This window comes from Chiloscyllium punctatum, chromosome 1, assembly GCF_047496795.1.
Source record: "Chiloscyllium punctatum isolate Juve2018m chromosome 1, sChiPun1.3, whole genome shotgun sequence".
Lineage (NCBI taxonomy): Eukaryota > Metazoa > Chordata > Chondrichthyes > Orectolobiformes > Hemiscylliidae > Chiloscyllium > Chiloscyllium punctatum.
In genome coordinates, this window is record NC_092739.1 from 36,351,589 (window position 1) to 36,369,552 (window position 17,964).

At 40.6% G+C, this 17,964-nt stretch overlaps 1 protein-coding gene across 1 annotated transcript in view; it reads left to right on the forward strand.

The window, feature by feature from the left end:
• The window catches only part of mrpl1 (mitochondrial ribosomal protein L1), a 75,502-nt gene that overhangs the window by 33,235 nt on the left and 24,303 nt on the right, over positions 1-17,964 (forward strand). Inside the window, exon 7 of the mRNA XM_072591735.1 lies at positions 6,574-6,674. Within this exon, the coding sequence (XP_072447836.1) occupies positions 6,574-6,674 (101 nt within the window). The remainder of the gene's footprint in view (positions 1-6,573; positions 6,675-17,964) is intronic.

A 17,964-nucleotide genomic window follows, 5' to 3' on the forward strand; every position in this document is an offset into this window, starting at 1 on the left:
GCACAGTCCGGGTTTAAAGGACCTCTGAAGGAGGGAATGGGTTGGCTGAGTGCCCCCTATGGGCAGGGGGGAGAGTCTTCCTTTCAAGGTTTTATTGTTGGTTTTCTTTGTAGTTTTTTGGTTGTAATAGTTGTTCGTAATCACGATAGATTAGTTTTTGTCTATATAGTTTTTCCATTCTGAGTCTTTACTTACTCATGCTCGGCGCTTTGTAAGCAGGGTTCTCCCTCCGAGGGGTTCAAGGGTGTCTAAAAGGGAATATGGCTAAGTGTTTTATTAAATGGTGCACCTGGAACATTAAGGGAAGTCATTCGCCTGTTAAAAGGAAAATAGTGCTTTCTAGTCTTAAGAGGGAAAGGGTTGTGATATCACTTTGTTGCAGGAAACCCATCTTGAACACCCGAAATTACAAGAGGGGGGTTATGACCAGGTATTCTTTTCATCCTTTATACTAAAAGTAGGTGAGTGGCAGTACTTATCCAGAAAAATCTTGCGTTCACATTATTAGAGCAGGTGAAAGATGAGCAGGGACAGTTTGTGATACTTAAAACCTTGATATATGGGGAGGAATACGGCATTTTAAATGTCTACTGTCCTCCGGTGCACCCCCTCAAATTTTTAATTAGTGCTTTCTCTAAGTTGAGTGCTTTTGGAACACAGTACATTATTAGAGGGGGGGGATTTTAATTATCTTTTGGATCTGACAGTAGACAGGATGCCTCGTGGGCCCCCAACTATTTCTTCACAGGCCAAGCAGGTGGTTGACCTATGCGAGGAGTTGGGGCTGGTGGATATTTGGAGATGTCTTCACCCTACTGGCAGAGACTTCACCTTTTTTTCAAACCCACATAAATGTCACACGAGGATTGACCTCTTTCTGGTTCCCTCGGCCCTTCTGGATTCGATTATGGGTTGTATATTGGGAATATAGCTATCTCTGATCACCCAGCAGTACATTTGGAGGTTAAGGCCAAGAGTGAGGGGTTGGTTTGCAGTACTGGCAGTACCCTTTTTTCCTTGAGGATTCCAAATTTGTGGAATACGTTTTGAAGGAGTTTCAGGAATTCTTGACTGTCAACTCAGGCACAGCTGGTAGTCCATCTATGCTATGGTAGACTGCTAAGGCCTTTGCTAGGGGATTAGCTATTTCCTATTCGGCTAGCCGGAAACGGCAGAAGGAGGAACAACAGCGTCTACTTGAGACGCGGTTGAAAGCAGCGGAGGTGGGAAATTTTGCGCGGCCTTCGGTGAATAAGCTACAGCGGATCACGGCCCTTCGGGCTGCCTTGAATTCAATACTGACGCAAAATGCAAAGAAAGAACTTGCTTTTGCTAGACAAAGGCTGTTCGAATATGGGGATAGGCCAGGGAAGTATTTAACGTACCTGACTAGGACAAAGCGTGTTTCCCAATCCATTACTGCAATCAGAGACAGCGCCGAGGTCCTTACATATGACGCTAAAAAGATTAATGAGGTTTTTCGGAGCTTTTACTCTAAATTGTATTGGTCTGAAGGTTACGAAGACAGGAGGGCTGAAATGGAGACCTTTTTTAAGAACCTGGACCTCCTGGGGGTAACCCTGGAACATGCCTCTCTCCTTAATGCCCACTTGACAGTTCAGGAAATACAGGAGGCAGCTAGGCAACTTCAGAGTGGGAAAGCGCCTGGCCCTGATGGTCTTCCGGGTGAGTTTTATAAGGAGTGTATAGGGATTTTGTCAGGGCTGACGTTGGAGATATACAATCACTCCTATGTGCATGAATGCCTACCACCATCTTTGAGAGAAGCTAATATTTCTTTAATTCTTAAGAAGGGGAAGGTTCCTGAGGATTGTCCTTCATTACAGGCCCATCTCTCTATTAAATTCAGATTCCAAGATTTTGTCCAAGATCCTGGCGCTGAGATTGGAAAGGGTATTGCCCCATATTGTTAAAGAGGACCAGGTCAGGCTTTATAAGGGGCCGTAGGTCCTCTAATAATATTAGAAGGTTGCTGAATGTGGTCCAAGTTTGTCAGCAACAATCGATTCAGGGGTTGGTGATTTCCTTAGATGCAGAGAAAGCATTTGCCCGGGTGGAATGGCTGTATCTTTTTTATGTCTTAGAACAGTTTGGGGTGGGTGGAGGTTTTATATCGCCACCCTCTGGCCGCGGTCATCACCAATGCGGTGAAGTCTGGGAATTTTACGATTGATAGGGGTAGTCGGCAAGGCTGCCCCCTCTCACCATTATTGTTTACGTTGGTGATAGAGCCACTGGCAGAGGCTATTCGTCAGAACGCCCACATAACCGCTCCAGAAGTGGGATTGAGGGCACACAAGATTACACTGTACGCAGATGATGTCATTCTGTTTTTATCAAACCTGATGACTTCCGTATCCCATTTGATACAATGTATCAATTCATTTAGGGCTATTTCAGGATATAAGATTAACTTTGCAAAATCAGAGGTTATGCCTTTGGGGGACCTTAAGGATGTGTCAGAAGTTGAAGGTGGCCCTAAGCTCCCTTTTAAGTGGTCACGGGCAGGGTTCCGATACCTAGGCATTTTTATTACCCCCAAGTTTGATCTGTTATTTTGGACTCACTTTGCCCACTTGCTCACAGTATTAAGCGAGATCTCCAGAGATGGGAGACTCTTCCAATTCCATGGCTGGGCCGATATATCTCTCATTAAGATGAATATTCTTCCTTGTTTGCTTTATCCCATGCGTATGCTCCCTATAATGTTTCCCAGGTCAACGCTGCGGAAGCTTATGGAATCGTTTGGTTCCTTTGTCTAGCATCATGGGCAGCCCCTCATCAAACTTACTAAATTGCAGTTGCCTCAAGGAGGGGGAGGAGTTGATTTCCCAGACATCAGGAGATATCAATTGAGTTCCCTGCTGTTCTTTGTTGTGATTAGGTAGGTAATGATCCAAACTCAATATAGCTGGATATTGAGGTCTCCCAAGCAAAGTGCCCTCTTATTAACCTGTTGTTCATGGATAAGATGAGGACAGTTATGGACCACTGCCGGAACCCCATTGTCATTAGTACAGTCAAGGCTGAGGGCGATGCGTCAGAGTGAGGGTTGTTTATCCAAGACTTCGTCACTCACACTTCTAGTTGGCATGCCAGGGTGCCAACCAGGGATGATGGACTCAGGGTCAAGCTATGGGCAGCGAGAGGAGTTTCTAGTTTGGGAGACTTGTTTAAGTCGGGGGGGGGGGCGGGGGTTTGATGTATTTTGAGCAACTGAGCTGCAAATATGGGTTACCCAACAGAGATTTTTCTGTTTTTTTTCAGGTTAGGGATTTCATCCAGAAGAAGATTGCACTTTTCGCTAAGCCCTATAAGCCCGATACAGAGACGTTGTTGCTACGTTCTACAAGCACCCTTTCGGTTAGTGCCCTCTGTTGCCTGCTGGGTAGGAGGGCCTGGCAGGATATTAACCGGTCATGTGAGCTCTGGGAGCAAGAGCTAGGAGTGGCAATCTCTTCTGAAACATGGGAGAACATATGGGAGAATACTCAAAAGATCTCCATCTGTAATAGGACATGTGCTATGCAGTTAAAAGTTTTGCACAGGGCTCATCTGGCACCAGACTGTTTGGTGAAGTTTAAAAAAGGGGCATTTTCAGTGTGCCCCAAATGTAAAATAAATGTAGGTACTCTTACCCTTTGCTTCTGGACATGCCACAGGCTCCGTGTTTACTGGAGCGCTGTGGCGAGAGAGATAGGGAGGGTATTGAGGACTGAAGCCAAAGTAGACCCGCTATCTCTCCCCTTAGGTCTACCGAATTTACCTTCTTTAGACAGGCATGGGAAGAAACTATTTATACTCTTGCATACTGTGCACGGAAGAATATTCTGATGAATTGGGTGTCTGAGAACCCGCTGGGCTTGCTGGGATGGCAGAAATTAATTATGGAGTACATTTCCTTGGACATTTTTAACAAACATGGTACACCACACAACAGACCATTTTTACAAGACATGGCAGCCCTACTTGAGTTATTTGGAAATAGATTTGTCAGTTGTCTTAACTAGGGCGTTTGTTTAACCAGGATGGTTAGATTTGTCAAGCCCTGGACCCTGGAGGGGGGGGTCTCCTGAGTTAATACAGGTGTATATACAATGCTCCCGTTCCTTTGTTTGGGAGCTTTGTGCCAAACGGAGCTGTTCTGTATTTTGTGGGTTTTTTTTTGCTTTTCTTTCTTTTGTTTTGGTGTTGCTTTGCACAGTCTTAGGGTTTGTTTTGTATTAGAGGGTAGGTTAATAGTTAGGAGACAGTAGTTGTATTGTAATTTGTGTTTTTTTTCTTTTTATTATACTTATACTTTGTATTTTTCAATAATTTTATGTTTGTAAAGTGAAAATAAAATTGCTAATAAATTATATTTACAAAAAAAAAGGATCTGTGGATGGCTGCATGAAGAGGAAAGCTTGAGAGGGATACAGTATTGGCCAAATACCAGCAAATGGGAATAGATCCATTCGGATATTTGGTTTGCGTGGACAATTTGGACCAAAGGATCTATATCCGGGCTGTGTAACGATGATTAAGTACAATGTTAATCTTAGCTCTCCAGAAGACTCACTTTCCCTGCTGTGTTAGATTGCAACTTGCAGTGTCCTTTAAAAGTCACTGCACTCAGCCTGAACTTCTTTAGATTCAACTTCTACCAGCAAGGCCCATCTCTACATTCCTTGTTCCTTAAATCTCCAAATATTCAGTTTGTTCTATTCTCTTTCAAACAGAAAGCAAACACCTACAAGCATCCTGTTTTTTCACAGCATTACCTGCCTTTTTTGTTTCTATTGCTGTCTCTCTCAAAAGCTTACTATAATTATTATAGAAAAGGTGACAAAACTGAAACTTGATTTCAACAGATTTCTTGTTCAAGTTTCACTCCCAAAGCAACTAGACTACAAACATCCTGAGCTGGGATGATTTTGAAAATCCCAATTTTACCTTAAATTGGTACATTTTAAAACATAATTATCTTGTAATCTCCAGCACAACTTTCATGTCTCTCCCATTTAAAAATGTTGTGGCAAGTTTGACATGTTTTTAATCCACACTTCTTGATCAAATACAATATTGGGCTGAGAACCACAACCACCCCTGCAAATGAACATGATATCTCCCACCCATCCTGACTTATTAAAAACACTGCATCATTTACCTTTGCATGATAAAACCAAAAACTGCAGATGCTGGAGATCTGAAATCAACAAAAATAGGAAATGCTGAAAAAACTCAACAGGTTTGGCAACATCAGATGCATCTGGTGTGAAGACCAGAATTTTTCCCTCAGTGTCAGAAAAACAAAGGAGCTGGTCATCAACTTCAGGAAATAGAGTGGAGGACCTGCCTCGCTTTGTGTTAATGGTATGCACATGGAGATGCTCGAGAGCTTCAATCTCTGAGGAGTAAATATCATCAACAATCTGTCCTGCTCCATGTCGATGCTGCAATCAAGAAAACACCCAATGCCCTCGCCTTCCTCAGTATGACTGTTAGCAATTTTTGTAGATGCACCATAGAAAACATCCTATCCAGATGTAATACAGCTTGGTATGTCAATGATCTGCCTAATCCATTAACTCCATCTATACTTCATGTTACCTTGGGAAAGCAGCCAATATAATGTTAAACCCTACTGCTCAGTTCTTCTCTCTTTTATCCTCTCTTGTCAGGCAAAAGATACAAAAGTTTGAAAAAAATGCAGACAAACATTTCCAGACCAGCTTCTTCCCCACTGTTAGCAGACTTTTGAATGGGCTCCTCATATGTTAATATTGATCTTTTTCTGTACCACCTCTAGCTGTAACACTTTATTCTGCATTATTTTCCATTACTCTGATGTATTTATATAAGGTAGTATGATTTGCCTGGGTAGTATGCAATACAATTCTTTTCACTATCTCTTGGTACATGTGACAATGATAAATCAAATCAAATTTGTGGAGATAAAATAGTTAACATTTTGAGTCCTGTTACTGGATTATTGGTGCTGGAAGAGCACAGCAGTTCAGGCAGCATCCAACGAGCAGCGAAATCGACGTTTCGGGCAAAAGCATTTTGAGTCCTGTGACTGTTCAACATAACCTTGTCCCCCAGGTAACCTACACACTTGATATCTTGTCCCACCAGGGATCCTTATCCACTACTCACTGGAATCTTAACACCTGGCACTCTCGTCCTTACCCATCTGGCAGTCTAATCCCCTACCCATCTGGTACCTACCATCTCAGCACCCTAACTTCACACTTTCTGTACAACTGCCAAAGTGACTGTAATTCTGAGCTTTTAACATTCAAAATACAGCAAATAACATGTGAAAAGGGGTTGTGTTTTGCTTCCCTTGATCCTTCCGCACTATGAAAAATCTGTCAAAATGGAAGTATGGCTCCTCATTTCTGAAGGAGCCATGATCATCATCCCCTGTTAGGAATGAAGGAGCTCTCTCCTTTTGTTTAAAAAAAAAAGGGGCAGAGTAGTGATGTAAAATTGTCATTCAAAAAAATCCAGCCTCACTGATTCTCTGAATGCCTCTTTTGTGTATTTGATCATTTTGTTTTCCAGGCTCTGTTGGACTAAATATCCCTGAGATGATAGAAATATTTAAAACTGGTCATGAATACCTGGTGGAGCGTGACTGTTACATTTTAACTAAAGTCGGGACGGTAAGTTCTATTAAAACAGCAAAGACTTCTTACATGTAGCGCATAGCATTTAAAATTTGTAAACCCATTATTTTTGTGATTGAAAACATGTTACTGACAAATGTAAAACCCATCTGTCAAGCCTGTTCATCCAATTGCAACATATTCAACTTGTCAAAATGCTCCTTTAATTTAGTTTTTTCAATCTTACATAACATACTCTGTTTTAAATACTTGCAGCATGTATTTTAGTATAATATTGTACTGTTAAATAGCTTGTTTGATGTAACTCTTATTTTGCAGTAATTAACTTGATTATGAAAACTAAACAACTACAATTTTAGAAAAAAATTCAAATAAATCGGGTGAATTCAGCTGATCAGATTCAATATTTATCCTTGAGTATTTTTGAATAATTAGTTACTGTATCTTGTATGTTTCGATTTACTGCAATCTCTACTTCCCAAGTAGTGTGGAACAATACTGATGAATCCAGTACACCAATGTTTACAGTTGCATACATTTGCATTTTTGAATTTCTGCTCTAAAATTAATGTTGTTTTGAATACACATATGTAACATATGAAATTGTATTAATCTCCGGTTAAATCTCACTAAACACATTATAGACTTAGACACTGTCTTAGCTGTATTATTAGACAGTTTTGTTCTAAAGGAAATAAATTGGGATGGTTTATTGTTTGATGCCCCTAAAAATACCACTTAGAGGGAATTAGTCTTGTGTATCAGTAGATAAAAGCAGATCTTGAGTATCACTAATTATTCATAGAAATGTATGGTAAGTGAAAACTGAGATGTATAAATTTGATTTGCTGTCTGTGTATGGCTAGCTTTGTAACGCATGGCATGATAAATGCGTAGAATAAAATGTAATCAAATATTTAGATAGCAAGACTTTTTGTTAAAATGTCATTTTTTTCCCTACATTCTTCTTCCTTTTAGAGTTTCAGAAATAATTTATATTTTTTTGCCTCCAGGGTTCTGCCTGACCCTTTCCCAATATTCAATTCTACCTCTTAAATTGATGCTGTTAGATTTCCTTCCTGTTAGAAAAATGGAGAGAAACAGAAACAGGAGCAGGAGTAAGCCTTTGAGCCAACTCCAAAATTCAGTGATATTGGAACTTAGCCGCTTCCACAATATTTTCCTGCACTATCCCTCCAACTCTTGGGATGATGCTTTTAATAGGTAGAATTCTGACAAGCTCAGTCTTAAACAAACCTATTCAGTGACTGAGTCTTCACAGCCCTTTGGGGAAAAGAATTCCAGAGAGAATTCCAAAGAGTTCAGAGGATGCTCTGAATGAGAAAACGTCTTTGGAATTCAATCTTGAATTGTTTGCTCATTATTCAAGGGCTTTATAACTCCCACCCAGGTGAACATCCTTTACGAATCTATCCTGTAACAGCTTGTGAGAATTTTGTATTTTTGAATGTGAGCACCTGACATTCTTCCAAACTCCAGAGAATATAGACCCAGTTTAGTTCATCTTTGCTTGCATAACACTTCTCCCATCCCAGGGATTAGTTTAATGAACTTTTGTTGCATTTTCTCCATGGCAAGTTTGTTGTTCCTTCTAAGGCTACCAAAACTGCACACAATGTTTTAGATGAGGTCTAACCAAGGTTCTATAAAATATTTACTTCTCTACTCAAATTCTCCTGGAGTAAAGACCAACATTCCATTCGCCTTAATCACTTGGTGTTGCTGTACGTTAACTTTCTGTGACCCATGGATACTCTGTTCCCTTTAAAGTTAAACACTTCACAAATTGGCATTGATAGGAAAAGAGTCTATTTTTTAACCAAAGTGGATAACTTGTTTTATTTTTCTTGACTGAGATCAAATGACAGAGCAGACTCGATGGGCCAAATGAACTAATTCTGTTCCTATATCTTATGGTCTTAGAACATAGAAGAACAATACAGTGCAGTACAGGCCCTTTGGCCCTCGATGTTGCGCTGATCCAAGTCCACCTAACCTACACTAGCCCACTATCCTCCATATGCCTATCCAATGCCTGTTTAAATGCCCATAAAGAGGGAGAGTCCACCAATGCTACTGGCAGGACATTCCATGAACTCACGACTCGCTGAGTTAAGAATCTACCCCTAACATCTGTCCTATACCTACCACCCCTTAATTTAAAGCTATGCCCCCTCGTAATAGCTGACTTCATACGTGGAAAAAGGTTCTCATGGTCAACCCTATCTAAACCCCTAATCATCTTGTACACCTCTATCAAGTCACCCCTAAACCTTCTTTTCTCCAATGAAAACAGCCCCAAGTGCCTCAGCCTTTCCTCATATGATCTTATTATCAACAGCAGCAGACACACTGTAATGTCGCAAGGTTTGTGAAGGTTTGTAGCTCAGGTTGAGGTTTAGGGTGTAGGTTTGCTCACTGAGCTGTAGGTTTGATATCCAGAAGTTTCATTACCTGGCTAGGTAACATCATCAGTGGCAACCTCCAAGTGAAGCGAAGCTGTTGTCTCCTGCTTTCTATTTATAGGTTTGTCCTGGATGGGGTTCCTGGGGTTTGTGGTGACATCATTTCCTGATCGTTTTCTGAGGGGTTGATAGATGGCATCTAGATCTGTGTGTTTGTTTATGGCGTTGTGGTTGGAGTGCCGGGCCTCTAGGAATTCTCTGGCATGTCTTTGCTTAGCTTGTCCCAGGATAGATGTGTTGTCCCAGTCAAAATGGTGTTTTCTTTCATCCGTGTTGCATTTCCATGGAGGAAATGCAACAAAAGTTCACTAAACTAATGGGTCTTTTAAGTTTGTTAGTGAGTTTGTTGGTGGGTTTGTGTGCTACTAAATCGGAATCCTAGTAGCACACAAACCCACCAACACTCTCAAAACAAAAACTAAACAAACTTAAAAGACCCAGTACAACCCATGGACAAAACCAACGTCTTCTACAAAATTCCATTCAAGGACTGCCACAAATACTATGTAGGACAAACAGAAAGAAAGTTAGCCACCAGGATTCATGAACGCCAGCTAGCCACAAAAAGACACGACCCCCTCTCCCTCATAGCCCTGCACACAAATGAAAAAAACCACCATTTCGACTGGGATAACACATCTATCCTGGGACAAGCTAAGCAAAGACATGCCAGAGAATTCCTAGAGGCCCGGCACGCCAACCACAATGCCATTAACAAACACAGATCTAGATACCATCTATCAACCCCTCAGAAAGCGAACAGGAAATGACATCATCACAAACCCCAGGAACCCCATCCAGGACAAACATATCAATAGAAAGCAGGAGACAACAGCTTCGCTTCACTTGGAGGTTGCCACTGATGATGTTACCTAGCCAGGTAATGAAACGTCTGGATATCAAACCTACAGCTCAGCGAGCAAACCTACACCCTACACTCTAATGTCACAGACCAGTATATTCTCCCCAACCCACCCATTAACCCCATCAGATTGATGGATCCAGAGCTAGTTCAGTGAATGGTGCGGGAAAGCATGTCAAGAACAGCACCAGGCACACCTAAAAATAGGACGTTCTTGGTGAAGCTACAACACAGGATTACTTACACACCAAACAGCACAAGCAGCATTCAGTACAGATGTAAGTAACCAACGAATCAGATCTAAGCACAGCAGTTCTGCCACATCCAGTCATGAATGGTGGAGAATAACTAAACTAACAGGAGGAGGACTCACCAATATACCCATCCTTAATAATGGGGGAGCCCAGCACTTCAGTGCTGAAAATGAGACTGAAGCATTTGTATTTTCCTTAGAAGTACCATGTATCTGATCCATCTCTGCCTTCTCCTGAGGTCAAGGATTCTAATTATAGTGATTTTGATTCACTCCATGTGATATCAAGAAGGAGCTGAATGCATTGGATACTGCATAGGCTATGGGTCCTGATAAGATTCCAAAATAGTACTGAAGGGTTGTGCTCCAGAATGAGCTGCACCCTGTACTCTTCCAATACTGCTACAATGTTGGCATCCACCCTGCAATGTGGAATATTTCTGAGCTATGTTCAGTCCTCCAGAAGCAGGACAAATTTAACCCATTGAATTAGTAACCAATCAGTCTACTCCGCCATTGGCAAAGTAATGGAAAGGGTCATTTGATAATGCTGTCGAGTGGCCCTTGTCATTGGAGGTCAAACATCTCTGCAAGATTTCGTGCAAATAGTGCCTAAGGCAGAACTATTTTCAGCTGCTGCATTGTTGACCTTACCACTTTTATAACGTGAGAAATGAAAATGTGGCTAAAAAAGCAAATCGAAGATGAGGAATCCTACAGCTTGTAACTCACCTCCTGACTGCCTACCTTGGTACAAGTCATGAGTGTGATGGAACACTGCCTACTTGCTTGGATGTGTGCAACTCCATCATCACTCCTCAAGAAGCTTCACCTTATCTAGGATAAAGAAGCCCACTTGTTTGGTGCCCCATCCACAAGCATTTACTGCCTTTTCCACCAATATACAGGTGGTACTAATATGCATCTTCAACACGATGCACTGCAGCAGCTTACGCAGACTCCTTCGACAGCAATTTACAAGCCCATAATCTTGTACCATCTTACAGGACAAGGGCAGTAAACGCATGGGAACATGGCCACGTACAGATTGTCCTCTAAACCACTTCACATCCTGACTTGGAATTGTAACACTGAGGCCGGGTTAAATTCTTGTGCAGAATTTTTGTTTCTCTAAGGCTTGAAGCAATTAAAATACATTTAGTTGGGTCCAATGAGAAACTGCAGTGCTTGATGTGGTGCTGACATATTCATGTCAACAAAATCTCATGTTTAGTCATTCATTTAGACTGAATTAGCCAAAGCAATGAGTAACACAGTTACTCCAATGCCATTATGCATTGCGTGGGGAAGAGCGTTTTCAAAATATGTGGGGGAGCTGTCCGCAATTGCGATCCAGCGACATCTGCTGTGTGTGTGTAAGGAAATGTGAAAACGACAACCAAATCTGTGATGATCCTTCTAAGTGATGATACCCTGTTAACATTGACTCAGGAGACTTATAGTGTATACTGGTCCATTTGGAATTGTATCCCATTAAAAGTTACTGTATTTGCATTAGGAGGAATGAGTTATGGTAAGAAAATATTTGGATAGAAATGATGATAAAATCATGGGCCATCATGATAATATTTCCAAAAAAGGTGCAGCAATAATGCAGCATAGTTGTTGTCTACCTGTTAAAACAATATTTAAAACTGCAGTACAGATTTGAATACTTCGTGGGTTTCAGAGGTACTTATTCTGTGGTATGGCATAATCTGCCTTCTACAATATGTGCCAGGATTCTGAGGCTCTGAATAGTTATTCATACACATGTAGTGCAGTTACTGCCATGTTTTGCATTGTTATATTTTATTGGCCAAATTAGAACATGAGAAACCTATTATCTGCCAATGAGTGGGTGTATGATGATTTATGAGAAATATTTCCTTTGATATTTCTCCGAAAGTCAGTGCCCATAATGGAATAAAATTGAGTTAATAAATTCAAAGGACCTTTTCACATTTAGAAACATTGAGTGGAACCTTCCAAGCTGTAGCTTACAAGGAACATTGGTTTGTTTATCCTCAAAGCATCTCCAGTTGTGCGCTAGATGATGCCAACCACCACAACTTACGACTGAACACCAGCAGCCTTCTCTCTGCCAACCCACCCTACCAGGGCACAATATGCCAACTCCTCACTGCAAAAGAGTAGAATTAAAGGCTATCCTTTGGTTTTCAAGGATACTTCGATTCTCTCAATCTCCTTCATTAGGTAATTCAGTCATGTAATAACAAACATCTGTGTTTGTATACGCGTTATACAGGGTATTTAGATTCACCCAGAAGCAGTGTCAAAATTTTTTTTTAATATTCCCAGTAAGTGTTAATCCCATGAAACTTAGATGTAAGGAAAGTGTTAATATCCTAGATACAACAGTATTTGGCAAAAGTCAACACGCATAGGTTAGTAAATGTTTTTTTCAAATTAACTGACATTTTTAGACACAAATTGCCATCACTCTTAAACACAAAATTTCAGATTTGCATTATCACATTGTCACATGTATTTTCATCACACATTCTTAAAAGTAGAATAGTTTAATCATGCAATTTCTACACTTTTTTTTAACTGCAGCTCAGACCTGACTCCCAGATTGAATATTAACAATTTAACACTTTTGAATACAATACTATCCATCATAGAGTTGATGAAAGAGTAACTGCTGCATATAAGTCATTTTAAATTATTGATACCACTTTAATTTATACATTAATCTGCCTCAGTGTTTTCAAGTTTGTCTAACTCATAGTTATCTGCTATATTAACACATTTGAAATGGTTCTGTCTTCTCTTGCAGCCTCCCTCTCTCTCCCACCCTCCTTGTAGCTGTGGCCACTCCCTTTCTTTGTGGCCTCCTCAGCTCTTCCTAGCCCTGTTACAGACTTTCCATCTCCTGCTGGTCCTCTCTGCCTTTCCATTCTCACTCAGCCCACTTTTCTTACCCAGCACCCTTGCAGCCTGTCCATTTCACTGCATCTCTCCCCAACTTCGCAGCCTCCATCATTGTTTCAACAGCCCCAAACAAAGATCTGGCAGCCAAACAGTACCCTTGGCAAAAGGAGGTTCTCTATCCCACATCAAAAAGGCTCCCTGGTCCTCCCCTTCCTGGCCTCAGTAAAACAGCTATCTGCTCCTAAACCTCAACACCCTGTCTGCAAAAGATTCCCCAGTGACTCCCCTACTCCTGCAAGTGACTCCTCGTAGCCCATCAGGACCAATCATAAGAGAGTAATAACCTGTGATTGGTGGAGTAGCTTCTCACATTTCCTGCAATTCTATTCACAGAGTATCTTCTCTGGTCACTCCATGAGTAAATTTTCTGGGCAGTTGGGAATTTCGAAGGTCATTGTTGCCCTCTATTCTGAGCACCTATCTGTTCTCTGTCCCTTTATATCTACCCACCTGCAACCCTTATCCTCAACCCTGCCCTGCCAGACTTCTCTTCTCTCCATAGCTAGTTATAGTGCCTTTAGAACCTTTAAACACTGGGACATAGCAGTTCAAGCTGTAAGAACAAGGTTTTGCTTGGCCTTCAATGCTGATATCATGCTGAGCTGGAAGCCTGTCAGATCAGATGTGCTCCGCATTTCCCAAGAGCCCAGATTTGGAATTTCTGGCAGAAATGCGGCGATCCAAACAAGTTTTAGGAAAAGGTATTAAGAGTGGCAATCTGACGGTGACTGAACTCCTCACAGGATTGGGGGAGGGGGAGTCAGCATGGACAACTGACCTTTTTCCCCTTCTGGTACCTTCCATAAGGTTAATGAAAGTGGTGGTAGTAAGAATGATTCCTTAGCTGAAAATGTGTTGCTGGAAAAGCGCAGCAGGTCAGGCAGCATCCAAGGAACAGGAGAATCGTCATTTCGGGCATAAGCCCTAATGATTCCTAAGCCAGGGCAGCTATTTATATGTTTGAGAGGAGTTGCTCAGCTCTGTCATTAAGCAGAAGGGTTTGGCCTGGAGAGGTGGTTACAGGAGCAAACAGGACAGTGTAGCCCAAGCTTGGATTTAACACATGCCTTTCTCAGGCAGCATCAGGAGAAGGGTTACACCTGAAGTGTTGACTTCTCCACCTCCTGATGATGCCTGGCTGGCTGTTTCTTCAGCCTCCTGCTTGTCCACCTTTCTCAAGATACCTGTAATTCTCTGGCAAATGTGCTGCTACAGTGCCACTTTGTGGCAAATGTGGAGTACTGCAGTAAAATTTATACAAGAGGCTGAGTTCAGTTAATTAATCTAAAACAAACTATGTTCAAATCAATCTGTTCAGAGATGTTATTACACACCGGGGAAAAAAAGGCACATGTAGGATTTGAACCTGGACCTCCTGGCTCAAACATAGGGATCCTCCTGTGACACTACAAGAGCCCTTGGAAGCAGAGGATAATTATGATCTTGTAATTATGATCTTGTAACGGTAGGTTACAAGATAGTGCCACAAACATGGCTGTGGCATTAGAAACGCTACCAGATTAGAAAACAGATTGTACCATATTCAACCTGTTTTGTTTAGCAAGTCAGGTTGTTGAAGGAGTACAGTATCTCAGTTTTGGTACCTCACTGTGCCTTTTTTTTTCCCAGTGAACATTCCAAGTGTAGTATTTAATGGATGAAACAGAAACACTTCGTTGAAACAGAAATATTTTTAAAAGTCAAGTGTAACACCATTGGGCTATTATGGCAGTAGTTACTTTTTATATTTTATTTTATCAAATAGTTGCAATTCATTTGAATGTAAAATAATTACTCACTAGGTTTCACATCACTTATTGGAGAATATGGTGATTAGATCTACTCACAAGCTTTTGACCTAAGGTTTCAGGATTTATCATTTCTTTTGGATATGTCACAATGTAATATTTATTTAAAACTCAACTGAACTTTGAGCCACTAAAGGTGATTGCAACAGCTGCTTCCTTTTACAGTAACTCTAGCAACTGTAGAATTCAGATGGCAGAAATCCTGTTTGGTTACAGCTACTGGAGAATGTGACTTTATTGATGCAACTACATGCGGTCAGTTTATCATCCTTCCTTGTCTCAGCTCGTCTAAATTAAAGTCCCAGTAGTAGCTTGACAAAATGGAAAAGGGACTAATTTGTTTTGTTATCTTTGGAACTGTAGTTTGGCTGATCGTGGGGCTGTACATTATTGTGTGCGTTTTACTTCTGTATTCAATTTGTTGTAAACCACAATACAACAATCATCAAATGGAAAATCAATCGCTGCCAACTGAAGAATTTTCAGAAAGTGTGTGACATGGACTGTGGACAGATTAAATGAAATGCATTTTTTGGAATGTTCGTCGGGGAAAAAAAGGCACAGTGAGGTACCGAAACTGAGATACTGTACTCCTTCAACAGCTTGACTTGCTCAACAAAATAGTTTGAACGTGGTACAATCTATTTTCTAATCTGGTTTGAAGGCATCGGTTTATGGGATTAAGAACGCTTAAGGTGTGATGTTACAAAAGATGGTGACATTCTATAACAAGATATATTTCATGAGCCTTTCCGCATTAATTATTCAATGTTTCCTGTAAATTTTTGCCTGCAAACGATTATGTTAATTTCATGTAGATTTATCTGGTACATTTTCTGATTTATTGTAGCATATTAATTTTGACATCTCTTTGAATTTGAATCCACAGTAAACTGTTTTTTTATTTACACGCACGCGCACACACACACACACAGGCACTTGCAAGCATATCTGGGAAATGTGCAATACTTTACATGAAGCTAATATTTTTTTCCCTGAAATGAAAATCATTTGTTTCTACTTAGCCTTGTGTTTACGTTCATCAAACTACATAGCCACTTTGACATTTCTGAACAAAACAGAAGAGATTGCAAAATTGTCCAAGATTAAAATTGACTGTTATTCAGTTAAGTATTCATTGTGCTGCAAATCTTCTGAGTAATTAAGTTGAAGATGAATAAAATATAAATCTATTTATTTTTAACCCAAATGCACATATATCATGTTATGCACAAAGATAAACCAGGTATGACCATGCACTTGAGAGCTTTTAAAAATATTTTTGCATCTCAATAAATATAACTATGAATTTAGATATTTTATTTACGTTCTGTGTATATAGGACTTTAAAAAGCTAGGTGTTGGTGTGCCCAAGCATTAATTTGATTAATCCAGGAAAACAGGTCAGGAATCCTTTATACAAAACCTTGGGACCAACTGTTTTTTGTATGAAGAATATTTACCCTTTTTGGAAATACGTGCATTCAGGTTCCTTCAGGCCCTTTGGGACGGGGGGAAAAACATTGCTTTTTGACATGTGCGGGGCACTTTCAAAGAAACTTTGGTTTATACCTCTTTTTGATATCCAGATATGTAGTTAAAGGATACCCAACCTGTAACAACACTCTGGGTAGATAGTAAACTATTGTGAAGAATGGTCACAGACCATACTGTTGTGAATGGAATGATTTAGTTGCAAGACAACTTTTGTAGTAAAATACTTTTATTCTATATTGACTAAGTACATTACATTCTTGCTGAGCAGAAATGCAAAGGTTGCTGGGGAGATTGAATTCACTGCCTTAAAGATAGAAGTGAAAGGGAATGCAGTATACAAGTAGGGATGTTTTGCTAAAACTATACAATGCACTGGTCAGACCACATCTGGAATACTGTGAACAGTTTTTGGCCCCTTATAGAGTCATAGAGATGTACAGCATGAATCAGACCCTTTGCTCCAATTTGCCCATGGTGACCAGATATCCTAAATTAATCTAGTCCCATTTGCCAGCACTTGGCCCATATCCCCCTATTCCTTTCCAATTCATATACCCATCGAGATGCCTTTTAAATGTTGTAATTGTACCAGTCTCCGCCACTTCTTCTGGCAGCTTATTCCATACAAGCACAACCCTCTGCATGAAAACGTTGCTCCTTAAGTCCCTTTTAAATCTTGCTCCCCTCACCCTAAACCGATGTCCTCTAGCTCTGGACTTCCCCACCTGAGGGTAAAGACCTTGATTATTTACCCTATCCATGCCCCTTATGATCTTACAAATCACTATAAGGTCACCCCTCGGCCTCTGACGCTCCAGGGAAAACAGTCCCAACGTATTCAGTCTTTCCCTATAACTCAAACCCTCCAAACCTGGATTTCTGGGTAATCCAAGATGGAGGATGGGAAAAGTTGTGGTTGTAAGAGTTGTTCCTTTTTTCTTTGAGGTATTTTTAGGTATTGGAGCTGATTTCCTTGAATTCTAGGAGCAGTAATTACTATTTTAAAAGCATTGTTTTGGAACTTTGGGGGGGAAAGTGCACAGTCTGCAGACAGTCAATCCATATAATATTTTAGAAATTCCATTTTGGAAATAGCACCACTCTGATTCAAGAATGGGATACAGACCGATTCTAATCTCACACCGTTTAATGCATTGTCTGAGCTGAGATGTCACCTTTTTTGTTTATAAAACCATTAGTTATCGAGAATGTGATTTGAAAGAAGTTCTGGGATTTACATGTTAATGAATGGAAACCTGCAACCCATTCTGAAAGATGATAGACTTAACAGCAATCTGTTTGTTCAATATATCATTTCAGTTGTGTGGCACTATAATCTTTTGCTATAAATCTTGTGTCTTATGGTCCTGCTCCATAGCTACCAGATGAAGGAGCAGTGCTATGAAAGCTCGTGCTTCCAAATAAACCTATTGGACTATAACCTGGCATTGTGTGATTTTTA